Below are 27,554 nucleotides of genomic sequence, written 5' to 3' on the forward strand. Positions count from 1 at the left end.
ATCTTTTTTTAAGATTTATTTTATTTACTTGAAATGCAGAGTTACAGAGAGAGGTAGAAAGAGAGAGAGAAAGAGAGACAGATCTTTCATCTACTGGTTCACTCCCCAGAAGGCCACAATGGCTGGAGCTGAGATGACCTGAAGCCAGGAGTTTCTTCCAGGTCTCCCACATGGGTGCAGGGGCCCAAGGACCTGGGTCATCTTCCACTGTTTTCCCAGGCCACAGCAGAGAGCTGGATCAGAAGCGGAACACCAAGGACTCAAACTGGTGCCCATGTGGGATGCTGGCACTGCAGGCTGGGAGTTTTTTTTTTTTAATATTTATTTATTTCATTTGAAAGGCAGAGTTACACAGAGAGAAGGAGAGGCAGAGAGACAGAGAGAGGTCTTCCATCTGCTGGTTCACTCCCTAATTGGCTGCAACGGCTGGAGCTGTGCCAATCCAAAGCCAGGAGCCAAGAGCTTCCGCCAGGTCTCCCACAAGGGTGCAGGGACCCAAGGATTTGGGGCATCTTGTACTGCTTTCCCAGGCCATAGCAGAGAGCTGGGTTGGAAGTGGAACAGCTGGGACTCAGACTGGGGCCCAGATGGGATGCCAGCACTGCAGGCGGTGGCTTTATCAACCACACCTCAGTGCCAGCTCCTCCCTTCCACATCTTGGCTGTGGAGAACATTTCTGCGATGAACTGCTTTAGGTACTGCCTGGGAGAGAGGTTGCTGGGTCACAAAGCAGTTCTATTTTTAGTTTTTCTAGAAACCTTCATACTATTCTCCATAATGGCTGTGCCAATCCACATTCTCACCAACATATATGAAGTTTCCCTCTACTTCATACCCTCCCCAACACTCATTATCCTAATTTTTAAATAGCAGCCATCCTAATGTGTGTGCAATTGTGTCTTAGCATTTCACTGACTTTTCCCTGACTGGCAAGTTTTACACTCCCTTGTTGGGACATCTATTCAGATCCTTTGGCCATTTTTGAATCAGGTTATTACTAATCAGTTGTATGAGTTCTTTATAAGTGCTGGATACTAACCCTTTATCAGGTCTATGCTTTTCAAATGTCTTTTCTCCGTCTGCAGGCTGCCTTTGCACTGTCCTGATGGCCTCCTTGGCTGTGCAGAAACATTTCAGTGCTGGATATAGTCCCACTCATGTGTCTTCACTTGTGTGGTCTGAGCTTCTGCTGTGACAGCCAAAAAACCATTACCAAGGTCAATGTCCAGGAATATTTCTGGCATTTTTAATTCCCTGATTTCTTCTTTAAAACACACGTCATTCAGAAACATGTGGTATAATTTACACATGTGCATGTATTTTCCAAGGTAACTCCTGCTACTGACTTCTGATTTCATATCATTTGGCCGAAAACACTATCAGATATGATTTCAACCTTCTTAAAATTTTTTATTTTTTTAAAGACATATGAATTTATTTGAAAGGCAAAGACACAGAGAGAGAGGGAGAGAGGGAGGGACAGGGAGAGATAGAGAGACAGAGACAGAGAGAGAGAGAGTCTTCCATTTGCTGGTTGGCTCCCCCAAATGGCCACAAGGTCATGGCTGGGCCAGGCTGAAGCCAGGCACCAGGACCTTCTGCCAGGTCCCTCATGTGGGTGCAGGGCCCAAGCACTAGTGCCATCTTCTGCTCCTTTCCAAGGCACATTAGCAGGGAGCCAAATTGGAAGTGGAGCAGTCAGGACTCGAACTGGAGCCCTTGTAGGGTGCAGGCACTGCAGGTAGAGGCTTAACTTTCTACTCCACAACAGTAACCTTTGTCTTAAAATTCTTAAGAATTGGGCAGGCACTGGTCTAATTGTGAGTGCAGTGGAGGATGGCCCAAGTGCTTGGGCCCTGCACCCCATGGGAGACCAGGATAAGTACCTGGCTCCTGCCATCGGATCAGCGCGGTGCGCCGGCCGCAGCATGCCAACTGCGGCGGCCATTGGAGGGTGAACCAACGGCAGAGGAAGACCTTTCTCTCTGTCTCTCCCTCTCACTGTCCACTCTGCCTGTCAAAAAAAAATAAAATAAAAAAAAATAAAAATAAAAAAGTGGAATTAGGATACCCATGTCACAGAGTACCTGAGTTTGATTCCTAATTCCAGTTTCCTGCTAGTATAGACCCCAGGAGCCAATGGGAGATCCAGACTCCATTCCCAGCCCTAGCCTGGCCTTAACTCTTGAAGGCATTTGGGGGAGTGAACCAGAGGGTTTGAGCTCTTCTCTCTCTCTCTCTCTCTCTCTTCTCAATCTCTCTTCTCAATCTCTCTGCTTCATAAATAAATAAAACACAATAATTTTTAATTATAAGACTTGCTTTGTGGCCTAACATGGTTTATCTTGGAGAACAGTCCATGTACACTAGGGAAAACATGCTTTCTGCTGCTGTTCCATGCAAAGTCCTGCACTTGTCTGTGAAGTCTATTTTGTGAAAAGTAGACTCAAGTCCAGCATTTCCTTAAGACTTTTCTGGTTGATTGATCCAGTGCTGGGAGCAGGGTACTGAGGTACTGTAGCACTCTCCATTTCTCCCCTCATGCCTATCGACACTGGCGTCATGCTTTTAGCTGATGCAATGTTAGCTGCACATTATACTTATAACTTCTATGTCCTCTTGATGAACTAACCCCTTTATTGTTAAATAATGACCTTCACTGCCTCTTATCACAGATTTTTTTTTTACTTGCAGTCCATTTTATTAGCTGTAAGTATAGCCTTCCTGCTCTCATTTGATTACCATTTGCATGGAATATTTTCTTCTACCCTTCATTCCAGCCTCTGTGTTTCCGCAAAGATTAATTAAACAAGTCCCCAGTAGGAGCTTGGGATCTTCCTGTTCTTGTCTTCCTCACAGTGGGGATTCTCAACTGAGGTTCTCTCTGCCTCGCTGCAGGGTCTGGCTTGGTCCACAGGCCGCTTCTGTGGCTCTGGGATCCAGGAAAACTGCTCGGAGCAGCTGCGGAGCCAGGGCCTGGGCTCCAAGGCTTTGAAACTCCTGCACCCATGAAACACGAAGTTCTGGTCCTGGTTGCACAAAATAGTACCGGTTTGGCTTTGGGAAAAGGTTAATCAGGAGCCTGGGCCCTTGGGAACAGAGCACAAGTGCAAGTCATAACTGGGAACCAACCGCACAGAAGGCCAGCGTGCGCTCCAAGGGAGAAGGCACCATACCCTGGTGACTGCACCCTGGGAAGGTGGGCACGACCAGCTCGTGGGGGCAAGTGTCCAGGAATGATGGGACACTGCCACGGATTGGGTTTCCGAGAAAGGTGGGGAGGATGGGGTGGCTGGGCAGTAGCATGGCCCCAGGGGACAGGGCAGAGCAGCTGCTGGCTCAGGGCTGGAATCTACCAGCTGGGCACGCCACAGTGGCAGTGAAGCCTCCGGGAGGGCAGGTGCACTGTTGCTGCCAGAGCAGGGGCTGCCCCGCAATGCCTCAGTTTCCAAGACTGCACACTGAGGTGGCAGCGTGAGCCATGGGGACAGGGCACAGCACCACTCCTCACCTGGGGAGTGGCTCAGTCTGAGGACTGGGGAGCTCTCCCTGCTGAGCTCAGAGCCTGGAGGACATCAGGAGCCCCCGGTGGCGATGGTCTGCAGGGGTCCTGCTTAACTCCCCTGCAGGAAGGAACCCTGCCCTGCTGGGTCAGGAGTTCCCCTCCCTCCTGCCCTGTGCAGCGATCCCAGCTCCAGGCTCTCAGGAGCTCTGCTGCCCCTCGCTGCCTGCTGGAGCTCCCCCTCGTTATTCTGGTCACAGTGTGGCTGTGGGGTCATTGTCGAGGGATTTTTGTTGTTGTTGTTTGTTTGTTTGTAGGAGGGAGGAGCACGAGGAGGCTCCAGTCAGTGGTGTTGCTGACATCACTCCTCCTTACCCATCCATCATGTGAGTGATCCATAGATTAAATCTCACTCACACATGGACAGTGGATCCCAAAGCTTATATGGAAAAGCTAAAGAATTTAAATAGTCGAAGTAAGCTTGAAAAGAAGATTGTTGGGGGACCCACACTTCCACCGTTGAACAACTTCATTCTAGAGTGATCGTGGGGCAGTGCTGTGGCGCAGCGGGTTAACGCCCTGCCTGAAGCACCGGCATCCCATATGGGTGTTGGTTTGAGTCCCGGCTGCCCCACTTCCCATCCAGGTCTCTTCTGTGGCCTGGGAAAGCAGTAGAAGATGGCCCACATCCTTTGGCCCCTGCACCCACATGGGAGACCCAGAAGCTCCTGGCTCCTGGCTTCAGATCTGCACAGCTCCGGCCATTACGGCCATCTGGGGAGTGAACAAGCGGATGGAAGACCTCTCTCTCTCTTTCTCTCTCTGCCTCTCCTCTCTCTGTGCAACTCTGACTTTCAAATTAATAAATAAACCTTAAAAAAAATAAAGTGATTGTACCCAGCATGGCGGGGTACTGGAGCAGACAGGGTCTGCAGATTCTTGGGGCCGCGTGCAGTCTAGCATGGACCTGTGTGCACATGGCCAGCTGGGTTTCCCCAAAGGTGGGGAGGAGAGCACAGGCCACTCGACCCCCGGGGTCCAGGTGAAGGACATCCATCTGCAAACACTCTGAGGCCTCAGGCATTAATCAATTCAAAACGAATCACAGGTCTAGATGGAAAACGAATCACAGGTCTAGATGGAAAACGAATCCTAGGTCTAGATGGAAAACAAAACCGTCAACGTCTCTGCAGAAACCTTCAAGAAGGAGAATTATTTTTGTAGCTTGGGTTTAGTCAAAGATTTCTTAGCTGTGACCCTAAATGCACAGTTCATAAAAGAAAAAAATAATAAATTTGACTCCATTAAAATTTAAAACTTTTGCTCCAAAAAGACACTAAAGAGAATGAGAGGATAAGTTGCAGATGAGGAAAAAAAATATTTGCAAATGGCCTAACAAAAGACTTTTATCCAAAATATAAAAAGAGTTCTCAAAACTCAGTAAGGAAACAAAAACCCAGTTTAAAAACTGGCAGAAGCTTGAGTGTACTCTCCACCAGAGAGGATATACATGGGGAAAATGAGGCCATAAAAGACACTTAATGCTATTAGGCATCAGAGAAATAAAACCACAACCAGATCCCACTGAAGAAGAGAAAGCAAACAGACAAGCAAAAATCATCCCTACCAAGCGCCACCAGGCAAGGCAAAGCCAGGAGCACTTTAGTCATTGCTGGTGGAAACACACAATGGTGTCTTCAAATGTGAAACACACACGTTCCATGTGATCTGGCAACCACTCTGAGATCTACCCTCGAGAAATAAAAACGCTATTCATGTAAAAACCTGCGCCCAGGTGTGTACTGTACCTGCTCCAGAAACAAGAAGCAGCCCTGTCCTCAGAGCAGGATGGACCCAATACTTCCCAGGGCAACAGGGGTGGGGCTCACAGGCACCCTGCTGAGTGAGAGACACCAGCATTAAAGGGGTCCCTGGCCCCTCTGCGTCTTGCAGAGAAGGCAGGACAAGGGCCACGGAGAACCGAGCAGTGCAGTTCAGGAGCTTAGGTGGGTGGGGAGGGGCTTCCCTCCATAAAGGAGCACACAGGAGCCTTGGGAGCAAGGCAACCGCCCTGCACTCTGATTCTGGTGGTAACAACATCAACTCGGACACACACATGTTCAAATTCATAGAACTGGCAGCCAAAAAATTCAGTTTTACTATGTTATTTTAAAAACAAAATAAAAAAATGTGAATGGATATATTTATGAAGGTGCTTCAAAAAAGTTCTTGGGAAAACAGAATCAAAAGCCTAAATTGATTTTGGTGCTAACAAGTTTAGGGGCAAAATCTTGTTCTGATAACGCAGGCAAATGCCTCTGAAGACACCATGGATGGATTTCAAAAAGTAGTTTGCACCAGAAGAAGAAAATTCCATTTTCCCACAAACTTTCTGAAGTGACCAAAACCAACTACATGCTACATATGAGACACACCTGAAACCAAGTGATTCACAAAAGCTAAAAGTAAAAGGAGGGGGAAACATACATCAGGAAAATAGTTGGGGAGAGCAGGTGTTGTGGCATCGCTGATCATGCTGCTGCTTGGGACACCCACTTCCCATATCCGAGAACTTGCGATCAAATCCCACTCCCATTCCAGTCTCCAGGACAGCTTTCTGCTGATGCACCACGAAGGTAGCAGACGATGGCCCAAATGCCTGGGACCCTGCACTCACGTGGGAGACCCAGAGAGAGATGATGGCTCCTGGCTCCAACCTGACTGTTGCAGCCACTTGGGGAATGACCCAGCAGATGGAAAACCTATCTCTCGCTCTGTCTCTCTCTGTCTTTTCATCTCTCTGTCACTCTATCTTTAAAGAAAGAGAGAGAGCAAACAGGGGTAGCAATAAAGGACAAATGACAAAACCATGACAAAGAAGTTCTAAAAACATAATCTACAGTGAAGACTTAACCTGTGAATATTCACATCAAAGAAACACAGCAACACTTTTATGAAGCAAAAACTTTAAGATATAAGGAGACAAGGACAAAAATACCCTATTAATCAGAAAATTTAACATACCACATATAATGACAAGACAGACCAAGTGGACAGAAAATGGAAGGAGGGACGATCTAAATAATAAAACCAAAAAGTGAGCCTTAGGGAAATAAATTAAACTGTACACCCAGACAAAAAGAACAGACATCAAGTGTTCAACAATTGATGCTGTTCCCTCAGAATGAATGCTGGCCAGGACACACTGGCAATGGCTGAACATGATTATTTCTCTCACTCTTATGTAATCAAATATTAATTACAGAGCAGCTAAAGATATATATGTGTATGAATATGTATATGTGCATATATATATATATATATATAAACATTTGAGGGTTTACAAAAAGTGCTGAATCCTTGCTTCAGCTGACTTGTGGCATATGGATTCTACAGTCACATCACAATGTGGGTCTCACATTACAATGTGGCAAAGTTTACTTTCCCTGCAGATGCCATATGTGCCCCTTCTCTTCTGCACGCGTGTCCTGGGGTTCCCTGTCATATGCAAACACAGAGGATGTGGTTTTGACGAATCCCAAGGAACAGAATGGGCTCTTTGTGTGACAGCAAACATCTGGAGAGCACCGATGCAAATGCTGTGTAACTGAACACGCACTCGGGCTTCTGCATCTGACAGACTTCTCCAGAGATCCTGGGCAGTCTGTTAGTGTCGGCATTGGCAGCCCGAGGCAGGTGAAAGCACACTGAATGTAGATGGCACGGCCCCTCTCACAGCCTGGCTCCATGCCCAGCAACCTCTAATTTTAAAAACAGAGCTTTGCCCTCTGAGGCGGGCACCTCGTCCCAGTGGGCAGAGACGGACGTTTTATCGCTGAGTCGGCCTGTGATCCTCTCAAGGATCTTGGGCAGACTGTGAACACACAGTCTGCTTCTCCCACTATCAGATGGAATTACCCAGCTTGCAGCTACGTGACGTTCTCAAGATAGGGAGGAGAGACACGAGGTTGTGCAAAAAGTGGAGGGAGGGAGCCAGATAGGATTGGACACAGCTGCCGTCATCAGCTCCTGCTGGGATTCCACGCTCACCCAGAAATGCTCTATTCTCGGTAACTGGCTTTCCGCAAAGACGTTTTGGAAGGCTTATTGATTAGACAAAAGGACTCTTGACTCCACGTCACAGCTCTGTGCTTTACTTGCACGTCAGCCTTCTGAGAACGTTGCCGATGTCTCACTGACCAGAGCTTGCTCCGTTCAACATGGAACGACAGGGACCAGACTGCCAGTACTTGCAGACCTTTCCAAGTCATGGCATCTGTGAAGGCTGGCATCAGCAACTGTTGACACGTTTAGCTCGCATTGCCAATTCCCTTCTCTTTTCACACCAAATACGTTGTAAGACGGGGCAAGTGTTTCACACTGTGGTTAAGTCGCCCCTTGGGATACCCGCGTCCCATTTTGGAGTGCCTGGTCCAGCTCCTGTTCTGCTCCCACTTCCACCTACCTGCTAGTGCTCATCCTGGGAGACAGGAGACAAAGCCTCGTACCTGGTTCTTTAAACTCATGTGGGAGACAAGGAGTGAGCTATAGGCTCCTGACGTCACTGTTCCCAGCCTGGCTGATGCAGGCATTAGTGGAATCAATCAGTGGATGGACGTTCTCTCCTGCTTTGTCGCTCTGACTTTCAAGTAAGACTACTACAGTCAAGGGACCGCGACTTAATCGGATCAGACTGTGAAGTACTTTACATCCTCCTAAATGGAGATTGTTCATAATCCAAAAGCCAACTCATGTCAGGACTGGACAATTTTGCTTAAAAACCTATTTCTTTATAAGCTACTCCTGTATGTATGTGTGTGTGTGCACTTACATACACACATAAATGAATGGTACTGATGACAACGATTTTGTAACTAATTATAAAAGACACTGATATTCACTACCTTGCCTTTTTTCTCTTAACATATTTAAAAGGCACTGAATGTGTTTAAACTATTGACCAGTGACATACAGAAATGTAATATATTATGCAATGATGGCAGATACGAGACAAGTGGAAGCAAGACTGCTTTGGAATAAGTAAGTGATGCAAATAACAAATCAGATCCACAGGAAGAGAACAAAAGCACCAAATAAGGAAGCCCACATAGGACTGGCACTGTGGTATAGTGGTTAAGCCTCTGCTTGTGGCGCTGGCATCCCATGGGGTACTGGTTTGAGCCCCGGATGTTCTTCTTCAGATCCATCTCTCTGCTGATGACCTTGGAAAGCACTGGAAGACAGTCCAAGTGCTTGGGCCTCTGCACCCACATGGGAGACCTGGAATTGGCTCCTGGCTCCTGGCTTCAGACTGGCCCAACTCCAGCTGTTGCAGCCATTTGGGGAGTGAACCAGAAGATGGAAGACCTTTCTCTCTGTCTCTTCTTCTTTCTCTCTGTTAACTTTGTCTCTCAAATAAATAATAAATCTTTTTTTAAAAAAAGCAAATCCATATAACAAACCCTATTTCTTCTCTTGCATTCTCTAAAAGACATGTCAAGTACAATGAATTATATAAGTCATGTACAACAAAACCTCAAAGTGAGGCAGCAGCATTAAAGTGAGAGGAGGCGGGGCTGGCTCCGTGGTGCAGTGGGTTAATCCTCTGCCTGTGGAGCCGTCATCCCGTTTGGGCACCGGTTCTAGTCCCAGCTGCCCCTCTTCCAGTCCAGCTCTCTGCTGTGGCCCAGAAGGGCAGAGGAGGTGGCCCAAGTGCTTGGACCCTGCACCAGGGAGACCTGGAGGAGGCACCTGGCTCCTGGCTTCAGATTGGTGCAGCTCCGGCTGTTGTGGCCATCTGGGGAGTGAACCAATGGAAGGAAGACCTTTCTCTCTGTTTCTCCCTCTCACTATCTGTAACTCTACCTCTCAAATAAATAAATAAAATCTTTTAAAAAATAAGTAAGTAAAATGAGAGAAGGCAGTGTGACAGAGCTGCAGGGTTCTGGCCAGAGAATGCAGCGCAAGTCGAGGAGGTCGAGGCAGAACTGAAAGATGCCCAGCCAGCAAGGCCCGCGGCCCGCAGCGCGCTGTCCCCAGCAGGGGAGCACACGCTTCCCGGGCACACACTCAACCTTTCCCAGGGTAAGCCGGGTGCTGTGCCACGAAGCAAGGCCCAGCACATGTAAAAGCACTGAAATGAAACAGAACATGTTTTCCAACCACCACTGTCTGAAAGCAGAAATCAAAAACAGCAGGAAATTCGGGAAATTCACAAATGTGTGGAAACTAAACACCACACTCTTAAATTACCAATGATTCAAAGGAGTCATAGTGACAACAGAAAATAATTTAAGCTAAAGGAAAACAAGCCTACAATATGCCCAAACTCTTGGGATGCTTCAAAAGAAATGCTTCCAGGGAAACTTATAGCTATAAATGCCTAGAATAGAGAAGAAACACTATCTCAAACCAGTAACTTTTTCCATATGGAAAAAGAGGAATAAATGAAATCTAAGGCCAAGAGAAACAAAGAAGTGACAGTGATTAGAAAACAAATTGAGAAAATAAAGAAAGTAAACAATTTCAAAAGCTAGTGTTTTGAGGGGCCTGCGCTGTGGCATAGCAGGTAAAGTTGCCGCCTGTGGTACTGGCATCCCATAGGGGCACCGGTTCGAGTCTTAGCTACTTCACTTTTGATCCAGCTCTCTGCTAGGGCCTGGGAAATCAGTAGAAGATGGTCCAAGTGCTTGGGCCCCTGCACCCACAGGGGAGACCTGGAAGAAGCTCCTGGCTCCTGGCTTCAGACTGGCGCAGCTCCAGCCTTTGTGGCCATCTGGGGAGTGAACCAGTGGATGGAAGACCTGTCTGTCTGTCTGTCTGTCTCTCTCTCCCTCCCTCCCTCCCTCCCTGCTTCTGCCTCTGCCTCTCTGTAACTCTGCTTTTCAAATAAATAAGTAAATCTTTAAAAAAAAAAAAGTGTTTTGAGAAGAACAAAACAAATCTTCTGTTACAGTGAGCCAAAAAGACAAAAGGGGACAACAGTTAGAATGAAACAAAAGACAAAAGGGAGGACACTCAAAATATCAAAATCGGGAATGAAAGAGGGAGCACAGCGCTAATCTCTAAAAACAGGAAGTACTAGCTACGGACAGTGTGTGACAACCAGTTAGACGCCTTCGATGAAATGCACACATTTTTTAAAAGGCATCCACCACAAAAACTGAGCCAAGACAAACTAGAAGCCTTGAATAAACCCATAGTTAATACGGAGAGTGAACCAGTCACTGCAAAACCTCGCGCGAAGCGCGGCCTCAGAAAGGCAGTGCTGGTGGATTCTACCCAACGTTCAAGGACAAACACACTCTTCATAAGCTCCTCTTCCCAAAACGAAAAGGAACAGACACTCCCTGATTCATTTTTTGAGACTGGTAGTTCCCTGATGCCCACCAAAGGCATTACAAGAGAAAAAACGATCGAGCAGCACTGTGAACACAGAAGAAAAACTCCACAAAACAGCAGCAAACCAAAGCCAGCAACATGTAGAAGGAACTGTGCACTAGGACAAGGGGATGTGTCACAGAAATGCAAGGCTGCTTTGACAGACAGAGTCAAGCAGTACGACACGTGACTTCAACACAGAAATGAACAAAGGCCACAGGGTCATCTTTTTTTTTTTTTTTTTTTTTCTGACAGGCAGAGTGGACAGTGAGAGAGAGAGACAGAGAGAAAGGTCTTCCTTTGCCGTTGGTTCACCCTCCAATGGCCGCCGCGGCCGGCGCGCTGCGGCCGGCGCACCGCGCTGATCCGATGGCAGGAGCCAGGAGCCAGGTGCTTTTCCTGGTCTCCCATGGGGTGCAGGGCCCAAGCACCTGGGCCATCCTCCACTGCACTCCCTGGCCACAGCAGAGGGCTGGCCTGGAAGAGGGGCAACTGGGACCGAATCCGGCGCCCCGACCGGGACTAGAACCTGGTGTGCCGGCGCCGCTAGGCGGAGGATTAGCCTAGTGAGCCGAGGCGCCGGCCCACAGGGTCATCTTAACAGACGCTAAGAAGTATGTGACAAAATCCAGCGCTGCTCATGGTTAACAAACACTGAAGGTAGAAATGGAAGGACCCTCCCGCTACCCAGTCAAGGACACTACAAGGCACCGTGGCAAGCATACTTCACACCTGTCCATGGCTAGCACAGCTAATGAGGGAGAACTCAAAGCTTTTATGGTAATTAGCTTACGTATGAATCACTCCATGCTCTGCATGAGTCACATTTAAGTCATGATGGTTGAATAAAACACCCAGGACTTGTCCATGTAGCAGGTCTCTGTACCTAAATCAGGGTTTGTATATTTATTCTGGATAATCTTCTCTTACTCATGTTAGCCTTCCATTCAGTTGAATACTGATCCCTTCTAAGACTTCTCTAATCAGACGAAGGCCTCATTCCTAACGCAAGGACACATACTCTACGCTAGAGGATGAAAATTGTGAACTGGAAATCCCATGGACAGAGATGCTGCAAACCATTAACTTCTCTCCAAAGTGACATCGATGTGTTAATTACTATTCCTCTCCCAGGAGCTCTGGCTCATAGGTTCAGTTAGCTGTGAATATATCTAATAATGCCATAAAATATCCACCTAGCTTCAAATTTTCCATTTTTTACTAACATGCTTGTTTACATGGACTACATAAAATTCCTTGTTGAAAATGAGATGGTGAATTTTCTCCTAGGAAGCACACTTAAATCTGAAATCACAGAAATGACATAAAAGGATGTGTGAGAGAAACTCTGTTAAGAAAGGATACAAACAAGAACGAAAATATGGAAAGGGGCCCCACGTGTCTTTCACAGAGAACAGAACGCCGTGGAGAGAATGCTAGACTCAGACGAGCAGGATAACGAACGGTAGCTGAGGAAATCCACATGCTTGTGATCTGTGCTTCCACTTTTTTTAGTGTACAGACTAAATGGAAATATGAGAAGCGATAAGATGTCATGCGAGGAGAATGAAATCTGAGTAATTTAAAGTTCTTGCTACTTGGTCTTTCAAATCAATCAAAACTGGCAAAGATCCTTTGTCTCAAGCTTGAATCTACAATTCTGAAATAATGTACTTAAAGCAAGTTTTACATTTCCATTTATTTCCTTTTTTAGACAACATTCTGCTTAAGAAAACGGATGAAGAGAAACACTTGGTTTTTTTATAGTGACAGAAAAAAATTTTTTAAATGAAATACCTGCGGGCATCGGGCAGCACTGTAGCAATCTCCAGCTGTGGCCAATGGAACTGGTTTTCCAGAGAGTGTCTTGGAAAACAGGAGGTCTGTGGCTGGAAATAAACAATGAATCTCTTTAGCATCAAGACCATAATGCAGTTTTCATGGTCAAACATGTAGTTTTCCAATTATTTTGTTAAAAATAATACTTGCATACTTAATTCAAAAACATAAGCAAAACTGTCGTAATTATGCTGCATAACACAGAACAGACTGTCAGTGAATACATTTTCATATACAAATACAAATATGTTCATCTTATGAACTGTCCTAGAAAATGACAGCTTAATGTCAAACTAAAATGGAAAATTGAAAAACTAAATAAATGCCTCACTGTATTTTGTACCATAGTAAATACCTACAGTGGATGAAATGGCATCAACAGTAAAACTGCTACAGAAAAAGCATTATTAAAAGATAAGAAAATGATGACAAAGCAATATGTAAATACTTACAGACAGCATAAACAACAACTACCTTCGGCTATTTAAAGAACTCAATTAAACAGTGTAACAGTGTGCCACTTTCCTTAATTTCTTACATTGCTGTATGATAACATATGAAGGGCTTCCAAGGGTTCACGGAAATGGAACGAAAGGTAAGTTTATTTTGGTGCAAAGTAATCTCAAATCATAACTTCAAGCAGTCCTTAAAAGCCAGGTCATATATTGTGAAAAAGCTACACGTGGGACTAGGTCATACTATGAAAAAGCTATGCACGGGTCTTGATTTTCTTTTTGCACCAAATTAAATTAAGTTTATCTTTTTTTTTTTTTTGACAGAGTGGACAGTGAGAGAGAGAGAGAGAGACAGAGAGAAAGGTCTTCCTTTGCTGTTGGTTCACCCTCCAATGGCCGCCGCGGCCGGTATGCTGTGGCCGGCGCACCACGCTGATCCGATGGCAGGAGCCAGGTGCTTCTCCAGTCTGCCATGGGGTGCAGGGCCCAGACATTTGGGCCATCCTCCACTGCCCTCCCGGGCCATAGCAGAGAGCTGGCCTGGAAGAGGGGCAACCAGGACAGAATCTGGCGCCCCAACCGGAACTAGAACCCGGTGTGCCGGCGCCGCTAGGCGGAGGATTAGCCTGTTGAGCCACGGAGCCAGCCAAGTTTTTTTTTTTTTTAATTTTTATATTTTGACAGGCAGAGTGGACAATGAGAGAGAGAGAGAGACAGAGAGAAAGGTCATCCTTTTTTGCCATTGATTCACGCTCCAATGGCTGCCGCGGCTGGCACACCGTGCTGATCCGATGGCAGGAGCCAGGTACTTATCATGGTCTCCCATGGGGTGCAGGGCCCAAGCACTTGGGCCATCCTCCACTGCACTCCCTGGCCACAGCAGAGAGTTGGCCTGGAAGAGGGGCAACCGGGACAGATTCTGGCACCGCAACTGGGACTAGAACCCGGTGTGCTGGTGCCGCAATACGGAGGATTAGCCTAGTGAGCCACGGCACCGGCCAACTTTATCTTTTAATTCCAGGTTTCCACAAATTTTTAGAGGAACCCTCACATTATTTATTTTATTTTTTTATATTTGAAAGGCAGAGTGACAAGTAGAGAGAGACAGAGAGGTATCTCATATCCCCAGGTTCATTCCCCAGTCTATAGCAGGACTCATGTTGAAGATTCACCTTTGATTCAATCAACAGGATTGAATCAAAATGCTGGGTTTCACGTGAGTGTGGAAGAAAGGGAGGAGTTAAAGGTGTTGCTAGATTTTAGGTAAAATAACTAGAAGACTATAGTTTTTTTTTTTTTTAAAGATTTATTTGATAAGCAGGGAGACCTCAGGTCCGCACCGGCCCTCGGCCTAGCAGAAAAACATGACTCTGGGGGGTGAAATAACATGAGATTAGGACCTAGTGAATGTGTGGTGCTAATGAACTGAGACTGTGAAAAAAGAGACTGTGGGGGAGAGAACTCACGGAATTCACGTGAGCACTCTCCAGAGATGCTACAATTCGGTAACTTTGGCAACCCAGTGGGAGGCTGCAGGAGAATTTGAGCCCACACTGAGGGTAACACAGATTCCCTGTGTGGTCCTTGGGAAAGAGCTTCCAATCTCTGGCTCCTGTGGGTATATCATTCGCCTGCTAACTACCTCCAATTCCACTCAGCTGTGCGGAATTACTTCCCTTTTGAATCAAAAAAAGAAAGAGAGAGAGAGAGAGATTTACAACGCCTAACCTGGGAGTGTCACCTTTGGCACACCCTTAACCCTGAGGAACCAAACAGAGCTCTCAGGCCACACCCATCTCAAGCCTCTAAGGCTCCATCAAAAGCAGACAGTCCACTTAATACAGTCATAGCACTCTGGCAAAAAGATCTCTGTGAGTGAGATCCCAGTGGAAAGAACAGGTCTTCAAAGAGGGAGGTGCCTTTCTCTGAAGGGAGGAGAGAACCTCCACTTTGACTATGACCGTGTCTAAACAAGATAAGAGTCGGAGAACTCAAGGGGCTTCCATAGCCTTGGAAACTCATAACTGGTGCATAGGGAGATTACTGATGCCATAAACAGGAGTGTCAATTTGTAAAGTCAACAACAGGAGTCACTGTGCACTTATTCCTCATGTAGGATCTCTGTCCTTAACGTGCTGTACACTGAGGCTTAATGCTATAACGAGTACTCAAACAGTATATTTCACTTTGTGTTTCTATGGGGGTGCAAACGATTGAAATCTTTACTTAATGTACACTAAACTGATCTTCTGTAAAAAAAAAAAAAAAAAGAAAGAAATTATCAATTCCCAACTTGACTCTCACTGGGATTAAACATGACAATAGGTCTGATCTGATTTCATCATCATTTAAAAAAAATCATCTATTATTTTTCACTTTATGTTTCTGTGTGGGAGCAAACTGTTGAAATACTTACTTAAGGTATACTAAGCTGATCTTCTGTATATTAAGATAATCGAAAATGAATCTTGATGTGAATGGAATGGGAGAGGGAGATGGGAGGGGTGCGAATGGGAGGGAAATTGTGTGTGGGGGGTGAAGCCATTGTAATCCATAAACTGTACTTTGGAAATTTATATTTACTAAATAAAATAAAATATAATATAAAAAAAACTAAAAAAAAGATTTATTTATTTATTTCAAAGGCAGAGTTACAGAGAGACAGAGGCAGAGAGAAAGGTTTCCATCTGCTGGTTCACTCCCCAGATGGCTGCAATGGCTAGAGCTGTGCTGATCTGAAGCCAGGAGCTTCTCCCATGTGGGTGTAGGGGCCCAAGGACTTGGGCCATCTTCTACTGCTCTCCCAGGCCATAGCAGAGAACTGGATCAGAATGGAGCAGCCAGGACCTGAACCAGTGCCCATGTGGGATACGGGACCACAGGTGGTGGCTTTACCAGCTACGCCACAGTGCCGGCCCCAGACTATTGCAGTGATAAAAGTGGGGGCAGAAGCAAGCATTTTGGCAGGAAATATTCCAAGATCAGTTGTTGTTTTTGGCTTGCCAGTTAGATATTCATGTTGGATCACTGAATAGACAGCTGGGTTCTGGAGCTCAGAGTACAGTCCACGTCTGAGCTATGCATCTGGGACTGTTATTTAGTAGAACTCTGTAGCTTGAATGAACCTCCAATGAATAAATCCTAAAGCTCGCCAACATCCCGCATTGTGGGAGGTGGAGAGGAACCAGCCAAGCCAAGAGACAGCGAGAGGACAGAGAAGGGGGCTGAGGGAATGAGGAAACCGGGAGAGGGTGGTGTTCTGAACGGCAGATGCTGCCAATGACCAACCACCCATCACTGGATCCGGGACTGCCTCTGTGAGTGAAATGAACAACAGTCTACAGTCCAGGCTATGGGGGTCGGGGAGAAGCTGGGGAGTGGGAGTTAAAACTCATTTAAGGGTGAAGAGAATTCTCCCCTTAGGATGGAAGAGGTAAGAACATATTTCCCTATGAGGAATGCCAACCATCTCACAGAGAGGAAGCAGTGATGATGGGAGAGAAAGGAAAATCACTTGACTCAAGCTCTCTCTCTCTCTTTTTTTTTTTTTTTTTTTTTGACAGGCAGAGTGGACAGTGAGAGAGAGAGAGAGAGAGAAAGGTCTTCCTTTACCATTGATTCACCCTTCAATGGCCGGTGCGGCCGGCGCACTGCAGCCGGTGCACCACGCTGATTCGAAGGCAGGAGCCAGGTGCTATCCTGGTCTCCCATGGGGTGCAGGGCCCAAGCACTTAGGCCATCCTCCACTGCACTCCCGGGCCACAGCAGAGAGCTGGCCTGGAAGAGGGGCAACCGGGACAGAATCCGGCGTCCCGGCCGGGACTAGAACCTGGGGTGCCGGCGCCGCAGGCAGAGGATTAGCCTAGTGAGCCGTGGCGCCAGCCTGAATCAAGCTCTCAAGCATGTACAAGGCGATGAGCCTGGGGAACACAGAGGGGTTTTCCTTAGAGGGAGCGTGAACAGCTCAGACCTAGTAAACAGGAGGGGGCCAAGTGTGCAGAGACCGGCTTGAGCCGGTTGCGGGATGTGGTGCTCCCTTTGGGGTGCTCCCACTGTCCTGGAGAAGCAGGAAGCAAGATTGTGAGCAAGGGGCAAACAGAGCGGAGGTATAAAAAGTACAGGAGTTTGAAGAAGGTCTGGATAGAGGGTCAGGAGAGTGGAAGGGGGTGGCAGGGACTGGGGGTAAAGTACAGGACGCCAGGCAGCTCGGCAGCGCTGTGCATGAGAGGGGCTGGTCCCAGAGCGGTGTGTGATTTGTCTTGTTAATTTCCATACAGCAGAATGCAGAACGGCTTAATGTAGTACGGCTGGGCTTCCACCACCACATGTGAGGAAGGAGACGGTACGAGTCAATGTGTGTGTTTGACAGCCCACTCAGGGTCCAGCCAAACACCTGGCAACACGGCAGCTCATTTTGATAAATTAATGAAAAATAACAGCCTACTTAACAGTAAGTAAGCAATCAAGTGACTCAGTAATACTAATACCTGATACAAGAAATTATTAAACAATAATTAGCAATTATACAGTATTTATGGTATACACTAAAGCAGCCAGATATGTTGCCAAAATGTCATTGCTTACTCTTCAAAAAAATAACAATAAGAGTGAAAGGGCAGGAAGGAAGGAAAGAAAGAAGGGGGAGGCAGGTTCACATTTCGTAAGCGAGGGCTCCAGGTTTGAAGAGACACATCCAAGTGAGCTAACTGGAAAAGGCTTCGCACCCAGTCCGCGCCCAGAGTTAGGACCAGAGCCAGAGCAGCAGGCAGCTCCCACACCGTGAGGACAGAAGACGGTCAGCACACGGGGGACCCAACCACTAACAGTGACAGCTCCGCTGCGTCCTGGGACGGGACTGGGATACTGTGGATTCCTACCACTGTCTCAGCTAATGCGGTCCATGCACTGCGTTAGGCTCCGGTTAGCCAGCAGTGGGTGGGGTTAGAGTCTTTGCCTCCAGATGAACCTCCTGGCCTCTTTCTGGAGCCATGCAACTTTCCGGGCAGCAGGTGCACTCTGCCCTGCAACGCCAGCTCCAGAAATATGACTGACTTGACGGAACTGTGAGTGACTCCCCAGCAAGGCCGAGTAAGCCACAGTCCCGGGTCTGTGGGAGTCTGCTGGACTTTATTCCCCCTCAGTGACAGCTGCTACAGTTGTGATCTGGACAATTAGGTTGGCTTTACCACTTGTAACATTATAACACCTGCCGTGACTAACCCAGGGTGGTTAAAAAGATCAAACACAATTGTGTATGGGAAGATGAGGCTTGATAAATTACCCTATGAAACCAATGCTAATACCTAGTTTAAACCTTGAAAAACAGTTTACACAGGAGACTGAGGCTATTAACTACCTTAACCTTAATGTATTTGGAGGTGTTCTGGCAGAGGCTTTATGTGGGAAGGACTGAGTCTTCTTCTTTTTTTTTTTTTTTTTTTTTTTTTTTTTTTTTGGACAGGCAGAGTTAGACAGCGAGAGAGAGAGAGAGACAGAGAGAAAGGTCTTCCTTCTGTTGGTTTACTCCCCAGATGGCTGTTATGGCCAGCGCGCTGCGCCTATCTGAAGCCAGGAGGCAGGTGCTTCCTCCTGGTCTCCCATGGGGTGTAGGGTCCAAGGACTTGGGCCATCCTCCACTGCACTCCCGGGCCACAGCAGAGAGCTGGCCTGGAAGAGGAGCAACTGGGACAGAATCTGGCACCCCAACCGGGACTAGAACCCGGGGTGCCGGCGCCGCAAGTGGAGGACTAACCAAGTGAGCTGCAGCACCGGCAGGACTGGGTCTTACCACTGTCATTACCACTCCATTTGTATTGAGGGTCTCCACGGTGCTCGCTGTAGCTGAGAAATTATGCAACTAATAAGTTGTGTTTAAGAATTTCAGGAGTGGATGAACCCTGATAAGCCCTCTTCTACACACGACTGTCACATCTTCCAGTGTACTGCTAGATTTTCATCAGCAAATGCAGGCTTTTTGTTCTAAAAATAGGGATGCTCCACTTACTTTTAATCTGCATGGAAGTGAGATCGACTCTTATTTTGCTGAAAACTGTGTATCCAGCAGCCAGGTAGTCGTGTTTACATTCACAGTCTTGCCTCCTACTCCCATTGAAAGGACAGTCATAGGGGTTTTGCAGCCTGCAACAGTATTGCAACATTTGCAGGATCAGACACAGGTATGAGGCCATCAGGTGGATAAACAGCAAGCTGTGGGTGGAAGTGGGGAGGTAAAAGACACGGCCCGGTCTTCATTATTATAGCGTGAACCAGCTACAGGAAGAAGTAAAACTGCTCAACGGGAAAGTCAGCAACAGCTTGTGGGACTCACTCAGCTCTACTTCTCCCAGCCTTGTTCCTAGAATTAATTTGATCCCTAGGAAAATGTGCATGGTCCTTCACTCTTCCCTCTCCTGTTGTCCTGTGGGTCACAAAGCTTTCTTGGTCAGTCTCCCAGTGACCACCTCTTAATGCTCACTCCTTTATTATCATGTGGGCATGGACAACACCTGGGCTGGACCTCCTATGTCCACCTGCGCCTACATTACTTGTCTCACACAGGAGCTGCTCAAGTGTCACTCTGAAGGCTGGAACTTCTGATCGTCTCCAAGGACCAGCACAGTGCCCAGAGAAGTGAGAACACAGCGCATACCTAGAGCCATATACCTCCGAGAAGTTGTCTTGCTCTCCTTTGACCAGTGGTAAATACTCCCTGGGGTTGTCCGAGTGCATGTCTGCACAGTGGATCTACAGGCAAAAGGCAAACATCTAAGTCATTTTTCCAAAGCCAACGGTCAAACCTGAAACCAAACAGGAGTTGCTCTTGCCATACCTTTATGAGTCTTCCCTTAACATTAAGGAGATGGTCACCATCGTCCGTGATGTTGTTTTTCACTTGGATTTCCTTGCAGGTGGTAAGTGAGTTACCTTAAGAGGCAAATTAACAGAACTTACGAAGCATGAATGAGAACCCAGCGTGGGTGTAACCACCCAAGGCTCTGACAATCTGACACCAGAGTGTTAACTAGATATTTAGTTTGCATTTTAGCCAGAATTTCCTAGGAACACTGAGGTTCTAGGTGGGTTTTTGAAGTCTGTTACTTACAGTCACTGACGTAACACTTCTTTTGAGCATGTGGTCTTAAATGCTTCAAACACAAGTCACTGGGCCACCCATCTTCAGTCACACACTCCACCCTTCTTTCCACTGCTCCAGTTCCACAGGTCACCGAGCACTGCAGACAGGTTACAATTGGAAGGCAAAGTCTACAGTCTACAGTGAATAATGTAGCAAGACAAGCCACACCTCCTCCTCTCAGACAAGGTCCTTCTGAGGTCTAGAATTCCTGGAATGCCAAAGTGCACCTACAAAATGGATGGTTGCAGGTGGGAAAAATCCTTAGGCATAAGCCCGGATTTATTATTTCTCAGTTACTGGTCTTTCAATTACTTTGAGCAGTTTCAGGAATAGCATGTTGTAAATATGAATAAAGGGATAATTTCATAACTTTGCAGAAAGGAAAAATAAAGACATTAAGTTCTTTTTGGAGTAAAAAGTTTTTGAAACCCAGGGCAGGTGTTGTAGCACAGTAGGTAAAGCCTCTACTTGCAGTACCAGCATCCCATAAGGGTGCCAGTTTGAGACCCGGCTGCTCCATTCCCATCTAGCTCCCTGCTAATGCACCTGGGAAAGCAGCAGAGGGTGGCGCAAATCCCTGGGCCTCTGCATCCACATGGAAGACCAGGCTCCTGGCTTCAGCATGGCACAGCCCCAGCCATTGCAGCCATTTGGGGAGTAAACCAGTGTATAGACGATTTCTTTTTTCCTCCCACGTCTCTCCCTCCCTCTCTCTCTTTCTCTCTCTCCCTCTCTCTTTCTCTCTCTCTCTCCCTCTCTCCCCCCCCATAGCTCTGCCTTTCAAATAAATAAATAAACCTTTAAAAACACTATTCTTAATCCTTGCATACAAGAGATCTTCAAAATTCAAGGAAAAGTGCTTATTATGAAATAAAAATTACATGGATTTCAAAACTTTCTGCATCAAAAACCCTTAATTTTTATCCCATCTCTGTATAAATTTTTGCAATCCCCTCATAAACATTAATTAAGGATGGTTACTAAGACTACCAAGAATTCTCTCATAAATTATATAAGGAAACTTCAAAAACTTCATAGAAAAATTGAATTAAAGCATAATGTGAATTTTCCATGAACTTCTTCCATCCTCTTTGTATTGTAAGTTTGCAAAGCAGTATTTATTTCCTTCCATTAATTTAGTTAGACAAAGAATCTAGTGCAAATAACTTCCATGAATCGGATTAATTTTCTTCACTTAACCAGAAATAAGTCTGGGAAAAACAGAGCACAGACTTAGTGGTGGTCTCTGCGGATGCACGAGTTACAGCAAGCGTAGAAAGAAAGATACGTACACAACAGATAAAGCGGGTTTCAGACAACGGGGTCTGAGACAAGCTGGGGGCTCCCAGGAGACAGCAGACCAGAGAGCCCGCACCTAGACAGTCTACTCTGACGTCTCAGACGCATCCCCGTGCACTGACCTTGCTCCACTTCCCAACCTTCCAGGAGGCCACACGCAAACACCTCCTCGCCATGCATTGGTAAGCCTGGGGGGAGGTTAGCACGGGGCACTCTCGGTAGGCCACAGGCCGGAGCTGCAGGGGCTTCTGCTTCCTCGCAGACGGGATCCCGACACAGTACGTGATCCGCTGTTGGTGGCTGAACCCACAGTTGCCTGCGCACTGAAACACAGTCACAAGCAGAGAAGTGAGTGGGCTTCAGCTGAGCCAGGCCAGTATGTATTTGTCAGATGCTTAATATATGGTACTGCTCCCCCCACAGCAGTGCCGCTGAGTGACCCTGTGCACAAGTCAGCAAACAAAAGCCCCAAAACAGGAGGAAGCTCCCCAGTGTTGTACCAAGAGATGGAAAGAACCAAGACTCAGGACAGATTTTCCATCTGTAGCACCTGTTTGTTGCTTGCTTTCTGATACTTCAAAATGCTCATAGAATGTACAATTATCAGACAAGGTTGTCCTAGTGTAAAAAACCTTTGAAATCCATGTCTGGGGGGGGGGGGTCTTGAAAAATTTCATGGAAAACTCATATTATGAGAAAACTATATTGGATTTCAAAACTTTTTTTTGCACCAAAATGTATTTACCTTTTAATTCCATTTTCCATTAACTTTTTGAAGTGCCTTCATATAATGTAAAGCCTAATACCATTTGAGTAAAATAGGTGACTTAAATTAAAGCCCCAGGCCAAAAATGGGCATAGATTTGTACTTGTAGCAAAAGTGAAGAAACAAGAAATGTATTTACCTTCTAACCTGAAACAACCAAAGCACCTTGACAAAACATATGAAGCAGTGACTTTAAGACACGGGGCATGGATGGGACCGGCACTGTGGCCTAGCAGGTAAAGCCACCACCTACAGTGCCGGCATCCCATATGGGCACCGGTTCAAGTCCCAGCTGTTCCACTTCCGATCCAGCTCTCTGCTATGCCCTGGGAAAGCAGTAGAAGATGGTCCAAGTCCTTGGACCACTACACCCACATGGGAGACCTGGAGGAAGCTCCTGGCTCCTGGCTTTGTGTGGGTGCAGCTCCGGCCATTTCAGAGAATTGGGGAATGAACCAGTAGATGGTAGACCTCTCTCTCTTTCTCTGCCGCTCTCAATCTCTCTCTGCATAATTCTGACTTTCAAATAAATAAACAAATCTTAACAAAAAAAAGACATGGGACATGGAGCCCTAGAGGATGGTTATCCCTGGGAAATATGAAACAGATTTGCCTTAAAATTGCTCCATTCTCTCCCCCTCCTCAGAAAGCAGAAAATTAGAGAGAGATCCCATCTATTGGTTCACCCTCCTAAATGCCCCCAGTAGCTGGTGTTGGGCTAGGGCAGAACCCAAGAGATGGGAACTCAGTCCAGGTCTCCCAAGTGGTTCAGTTACTGCCCAACAGGGTTTGCATTGGTGAGAAGCTAAAGCCAGCAGCTGGAGCTGGGAATTGAATTCAGGCATTCTGATGTGGGGCGCAAGCATCTTAACTACTAGGTAAATGCCGGTTCCCTGTCTACTTCTTTAACGAGTTTTCAGGTCTTGGCAAAAGGGAAGAGAGAGCGCAAAATTCTAATCAGTGCTACCTGTGAAGATTCTGACTACAGCCAGGGGATGAACCAATGCAGACTCAGATGGCACCTTATCAGGTGCTCACACAGGACCAAGAACAGGGCCCATTCACTCCATTCATACTGGAAATGATTCACATACACAAGGCAATTGGTAGAAGGCTCAAACGGTTCTTATCCCAACAGAGGGAATAATTAACTCCAGATTCAACAAATCACTGTACAAATCCTAAGAGCAAGGCAAGAGGAGATCAAACGTTTCTGGACAAACTAACTGCCTCACAGAAAAAAAGCTCAAAACGTGTATAACAATCAAAATTATCTAGCTACCAAAAGATTAAATTTCACAAAGTCAAAAATGCAATAAAAAATGATGTGGCATGCACCAATGCAGGAAAATATGCCCCATAATGAAGAGAAAAATCCATCAATCAAAACATTCGCAAGTCTAGGAGACGATCGTTTAAAAAATGTGGAAAGAGTGCAGTCTCAGGGAAGAGTTATGGAGAAAACAGCACAGGAAACTCTACGCAAACTGGAGGGACACAGGGGACCTATGTGGAGGGTGCAGATATGCACAACTCAGGAACCCAGCAGCATTGGAGAGTGAGGTGAGACCAGAATGCAGCAGTCCAAGTTGCATTTCACCAAGTCTGGTGAAAAAGCTGCAGGAAGAGCCTTGAGGGAATCCAGCTTGGAACCCCTGGGGGATAGTGTACCTGCTAAAATAGAGGTGAAAAAACAAAGCATGTTTTCCCTCTCCTCAATCACCCTGCAAAGGCATGCTGTAACAAGCTGACAGAGAGCAGGTGCCATTTTCAACACACATAACAGCTGTGCCAGCTCATGTCTGCCCCATCAACCAAGCAGAAACTCCTGAGTCAGGTGGAGAGAACTAACAGGGCTGGGTGCTCGTGACTGTGGAAGGCTTGTGGCCAGGACTGTGAAAAAACTGAGGCTGTGTGGGAGGACTCAGGGTGTGGCTGGGACTTTGGGCAGTCACTGTGGGAGGCTCCACATGATCAGGGCTCCCTGGTTACCTTGCGAGGGACACTCCTGGGGAATCTGAGCTTACATTGAGGACTCGACAGATATTTTGTGTGGTCCTTGGGCAGAGTGGATGAATATTACACCCACTGGGGCTAGCACTAAGGCACTTTTCTCCTTTGAGGAGAGGAGCACAGATGAGTCTATGCCAACAGAACAAACCTCCCCTCTGATAAAAAAAGAGAGAGAGAGAGAGAGAGAGATTTAACATGCCACACCTGGGTGTGTCACCTCAGCCATGCCCTTCACCCTGGAGCACTGAACAGAGTTTCCTGCAATACCCACTATGAACCTCTAAATAGTCACTAAAAGCAGACATTCCACTAATCTACAGAGGCATAGTACAAAGATAAAATCTGCCACAGTGAAAAAACAAAGAAGAAACCAACAAGTGTCTCCACCGATGCCGAATAACAAAATGCCAATTCAAGAAACAAGAATATGGAAGACAACATTACACCCTCAAAAGATCACAGCCTTTCAGTACTAGATTGTGAAGAGGATGACACTGACAAAATGCCAGAAATGGTATTCAAAAGATTGATCATAAGACTACTCAGAAGTAATAAGAAGCAAATGCACAAACAAAATCCATACAGGGCATGAAAGAAAATTTCTCCCATGAAATTGAGATATTAAAGAGAAATCAAAGTGAAATTTTGGAAATGAAGAATTCAATAGAATGAATAAAAAATACAGTGGAAAGCCTTAACAACAGAATCAGCAAAGCAGAAGAAAGAGTATCTGACATAGAAGACAAAGCACAGGAAATTGCACAGTCAGACCAAATAGAAGAAGAAAAAATTAGAAAATTAAAAACCACTGTTGGGAATCTACAGGATACTATCAAATGACCCAACATACGGGTTCTAGGAGTTCGTGAAGGCATGGAAAGAGAGAAAGATTAGGTCTTTTTTAGTGAAACAGTAGCAGGAAACTTCCCTAATTTGGTGAAACAAAGGGACAACTAAGTACAGGAAACACAGAGAACTTCTAATAGACATGACCATAAACAGTCTTCACCACAACACATCGCAATCAAACTCTCCACAGTAAAACATAAAGATTCTAAAATGTGCACAAGAGAAATGGTAGATCACATTCATAGGATCTCCAATTAGACTCCCAGCAGACTTCTCATCATAAACTCTACAGGCTAAGAGAGAATGGTGAGATATAGCCCAAGTCTTAAGAGAAAGAACTATCAACCCAGGATACTATACCCTGCAAAGCTCTCATTTATGAATGAAGGTAAAATAAAGACCTTCCATAACCAACAGAAATTGAAAGAATTTGTCACCACCTGTCCAGCTCTGCAAAAGATGTTAAGGATGTGCTGCACACAGAAATACAGAAACATGGTCATCACCATGAAAGAAGGTAAAGGAAGGAAATCTCCCAGTGAAAGTATAAAGGAAATCCGAAGTAAAAAACATGAATATTTATGGAAAAAATGGCAGGGCAAACTTGTTACTTTTCAATAGTCACCTTGAATGTAAATGGCCTCAACTCTCCAGTTAAAAGATACAGAATTGCTGAATTGATTAAAAAACAAAACTCATCTATTTGCTGCCTATAAGAAACACATCTTACCACCAAAGATATATGCAGACTGAAAGGGAAAAGATGTAAAAGATATTTAATGCTAAGAAAAACCAAAAAAGAGCTTGTGTAGCCATCCTAATATCAGACAAAATAGACTTTAACCCAAAAACTGTTAAAAGAGACAAAGAAGGGCATTATGTAATGATTAAGGGATCAATTCAACAGGAAGATTATTATATTATAAACATACATGCACCTAATTACAGGGCACTGGGCTATTTAAAAGAAATGTTAAAGGACTTAAAGGGAGACATAGGACAATCTCTTCAACAAATGGTGCTGGGAAAACTGGATGTCTGCATGCGAAAGTATGAAGCATGACCCCTACTTTACACCTTACACAAAATGGATTAAAGACCTAAATCTATGATCTTATACCATCAAATTATTAGAGAATATTGGAGAAACCTGCAAAATACTGGCATCAAGCAAAGAATTATTGGAAAAGACCCCAGAGACACAGGCAATCAAAGCCAAAATTTACAAATGAGATTACAGCAAATTGAGAAGCTTCAGTACCGCAAAAAAACACTCAGGAAAGTGAAGAGGCAACCGACAGAACAGGATAAATTATTTGCAAACTATTCAACTGATAAAGGATTAATAACCATAATATATAAAGAGATGAAGAAACTCCACAACAATAAAACAAACAACCATTTTAGATATGGGCAAAGGACTTAAACATTTTTCAAAAGGAGAAATCCAAAAGGCCAACAGAAACATGAAAAAAATGTTCAGAATCGCTAGCCATCGTGGAAATGCAAATCAAAACCACAGTGAGGTTTCACCTTACCCTAGTTAGAATGGCTTTCACACAGAAATCAACAACCAACAAATGCTGGCAAGGATGTGGGGAAAAAGCTTACTGTAATCCACTGTTGGTGGGAATGTAAACTGGTAAAACCACCATGGAAGACAGTTTGGAGATATCTCAGAAATCTGAATATAGACCTACCATATGACCCAGCCATCCCACTCCTCAGAATTTACCCGAGGGAAATGAAATCAGCTGCACACCCATGTTTATTGCAGCTTAATTCACAATAACTAAGACATGGAATCAAATTAAATGCCCGTCAACTGAAGACTGGATAAAGATATTAGGGGATATGTACTCTGTGGAATACTACACAGCATTAAAAATAAAAAGGAAATCCAGTCATTTGCAACAAAATGGGTGAATCGGGAAACATCATACTTAGTGAAATAAGCCAGTCCCAAAGGCACAAATACCATATTTTCTCCCTGTTCTGTGAAATTGCCACTTTGAGCAGCAAAGTCTTGAATAGCCCTTGTCTTGACTGTTGAACAGTTTTTTTTTCCTCTTAATACTATTTGTTGAAGTCTTTACTTTTCATAGTTAATTGTGTATAAAGATGAAATATTTGTTAATCGTGTATAAAATAGCATGAAATAGATCTCAGTAAAAAATAAGAGCGGGAATAAAAGAGGGAGGAGGAAATTTGTAACTGTAGAGCTGTAAAGTTCTTTATACATTCCGATGGACTTCTAAGAGTACAGTTTAAAAACTTGCTATGGGATCCCCAATCCCATTAAGCTGGGTGATAAAA

At 45.5% G+C, this 27,554-nt stretch overlaps 1 protein-coding gene across 4 annotated transcripts in view; it reads right to left on the reverse strand.

Moving 5' to 3' along the window:
• The window catches only part of ADAMTS20 (ADAM metallopeptidase with thrombospondin type 1 motif 20), a 174,154-nt gene that overhangs the window by 7,825 nt on the left and 138,775 nt on the right, over window positions 1-27,554 (reverse strand). For all 4 annotated transcript variants that reach the window (XM_051850403.2, XM_051850406.2, XM_051850402.2 and 1 more), the window contains exons 31-36: window positions 21,733-21,933; window positions 20,279-20,408; window positions 20,006-20,100; window positions 19,826-19,920; window positions 19,181-19,314; window positions 12,680-12,771 (exon numbers count right to left, since the gene is read on the reverse strand). In XM_051850403.2, the coding sequence (XP_051706363.1) occupies window positions 12,680-12,771; window positions 19,181-19,314; window positions 19,826-19,920; window positions 20,006-20,100; window positions 20,279-20,408; window positions 21,733-21,933 (747 nt within the window). The remainder of the gene's footprint in view (window positions 1-12,679; window positions 12,772-19,180; window positions 19,315-19,825; window positions 19,921-20,005; window positions 20,101-20,278; window positions 20,409-21,732; window positions 21,934-27,554) is intronic.

This window comes from Oryctolagus cuniculus, chromosome 9, assembly GCF_964237555.1.
Source record: "Oryctolagus cuniculus chromosome 9, mOryCun1.1, whole genome shotgun sequence".
NCBI lineage: Eukaryota > Metazoa > Chordata > Mammalia > Lagomorpha > Leporidae > Oryctolagus > Oryctolagus cuniculus.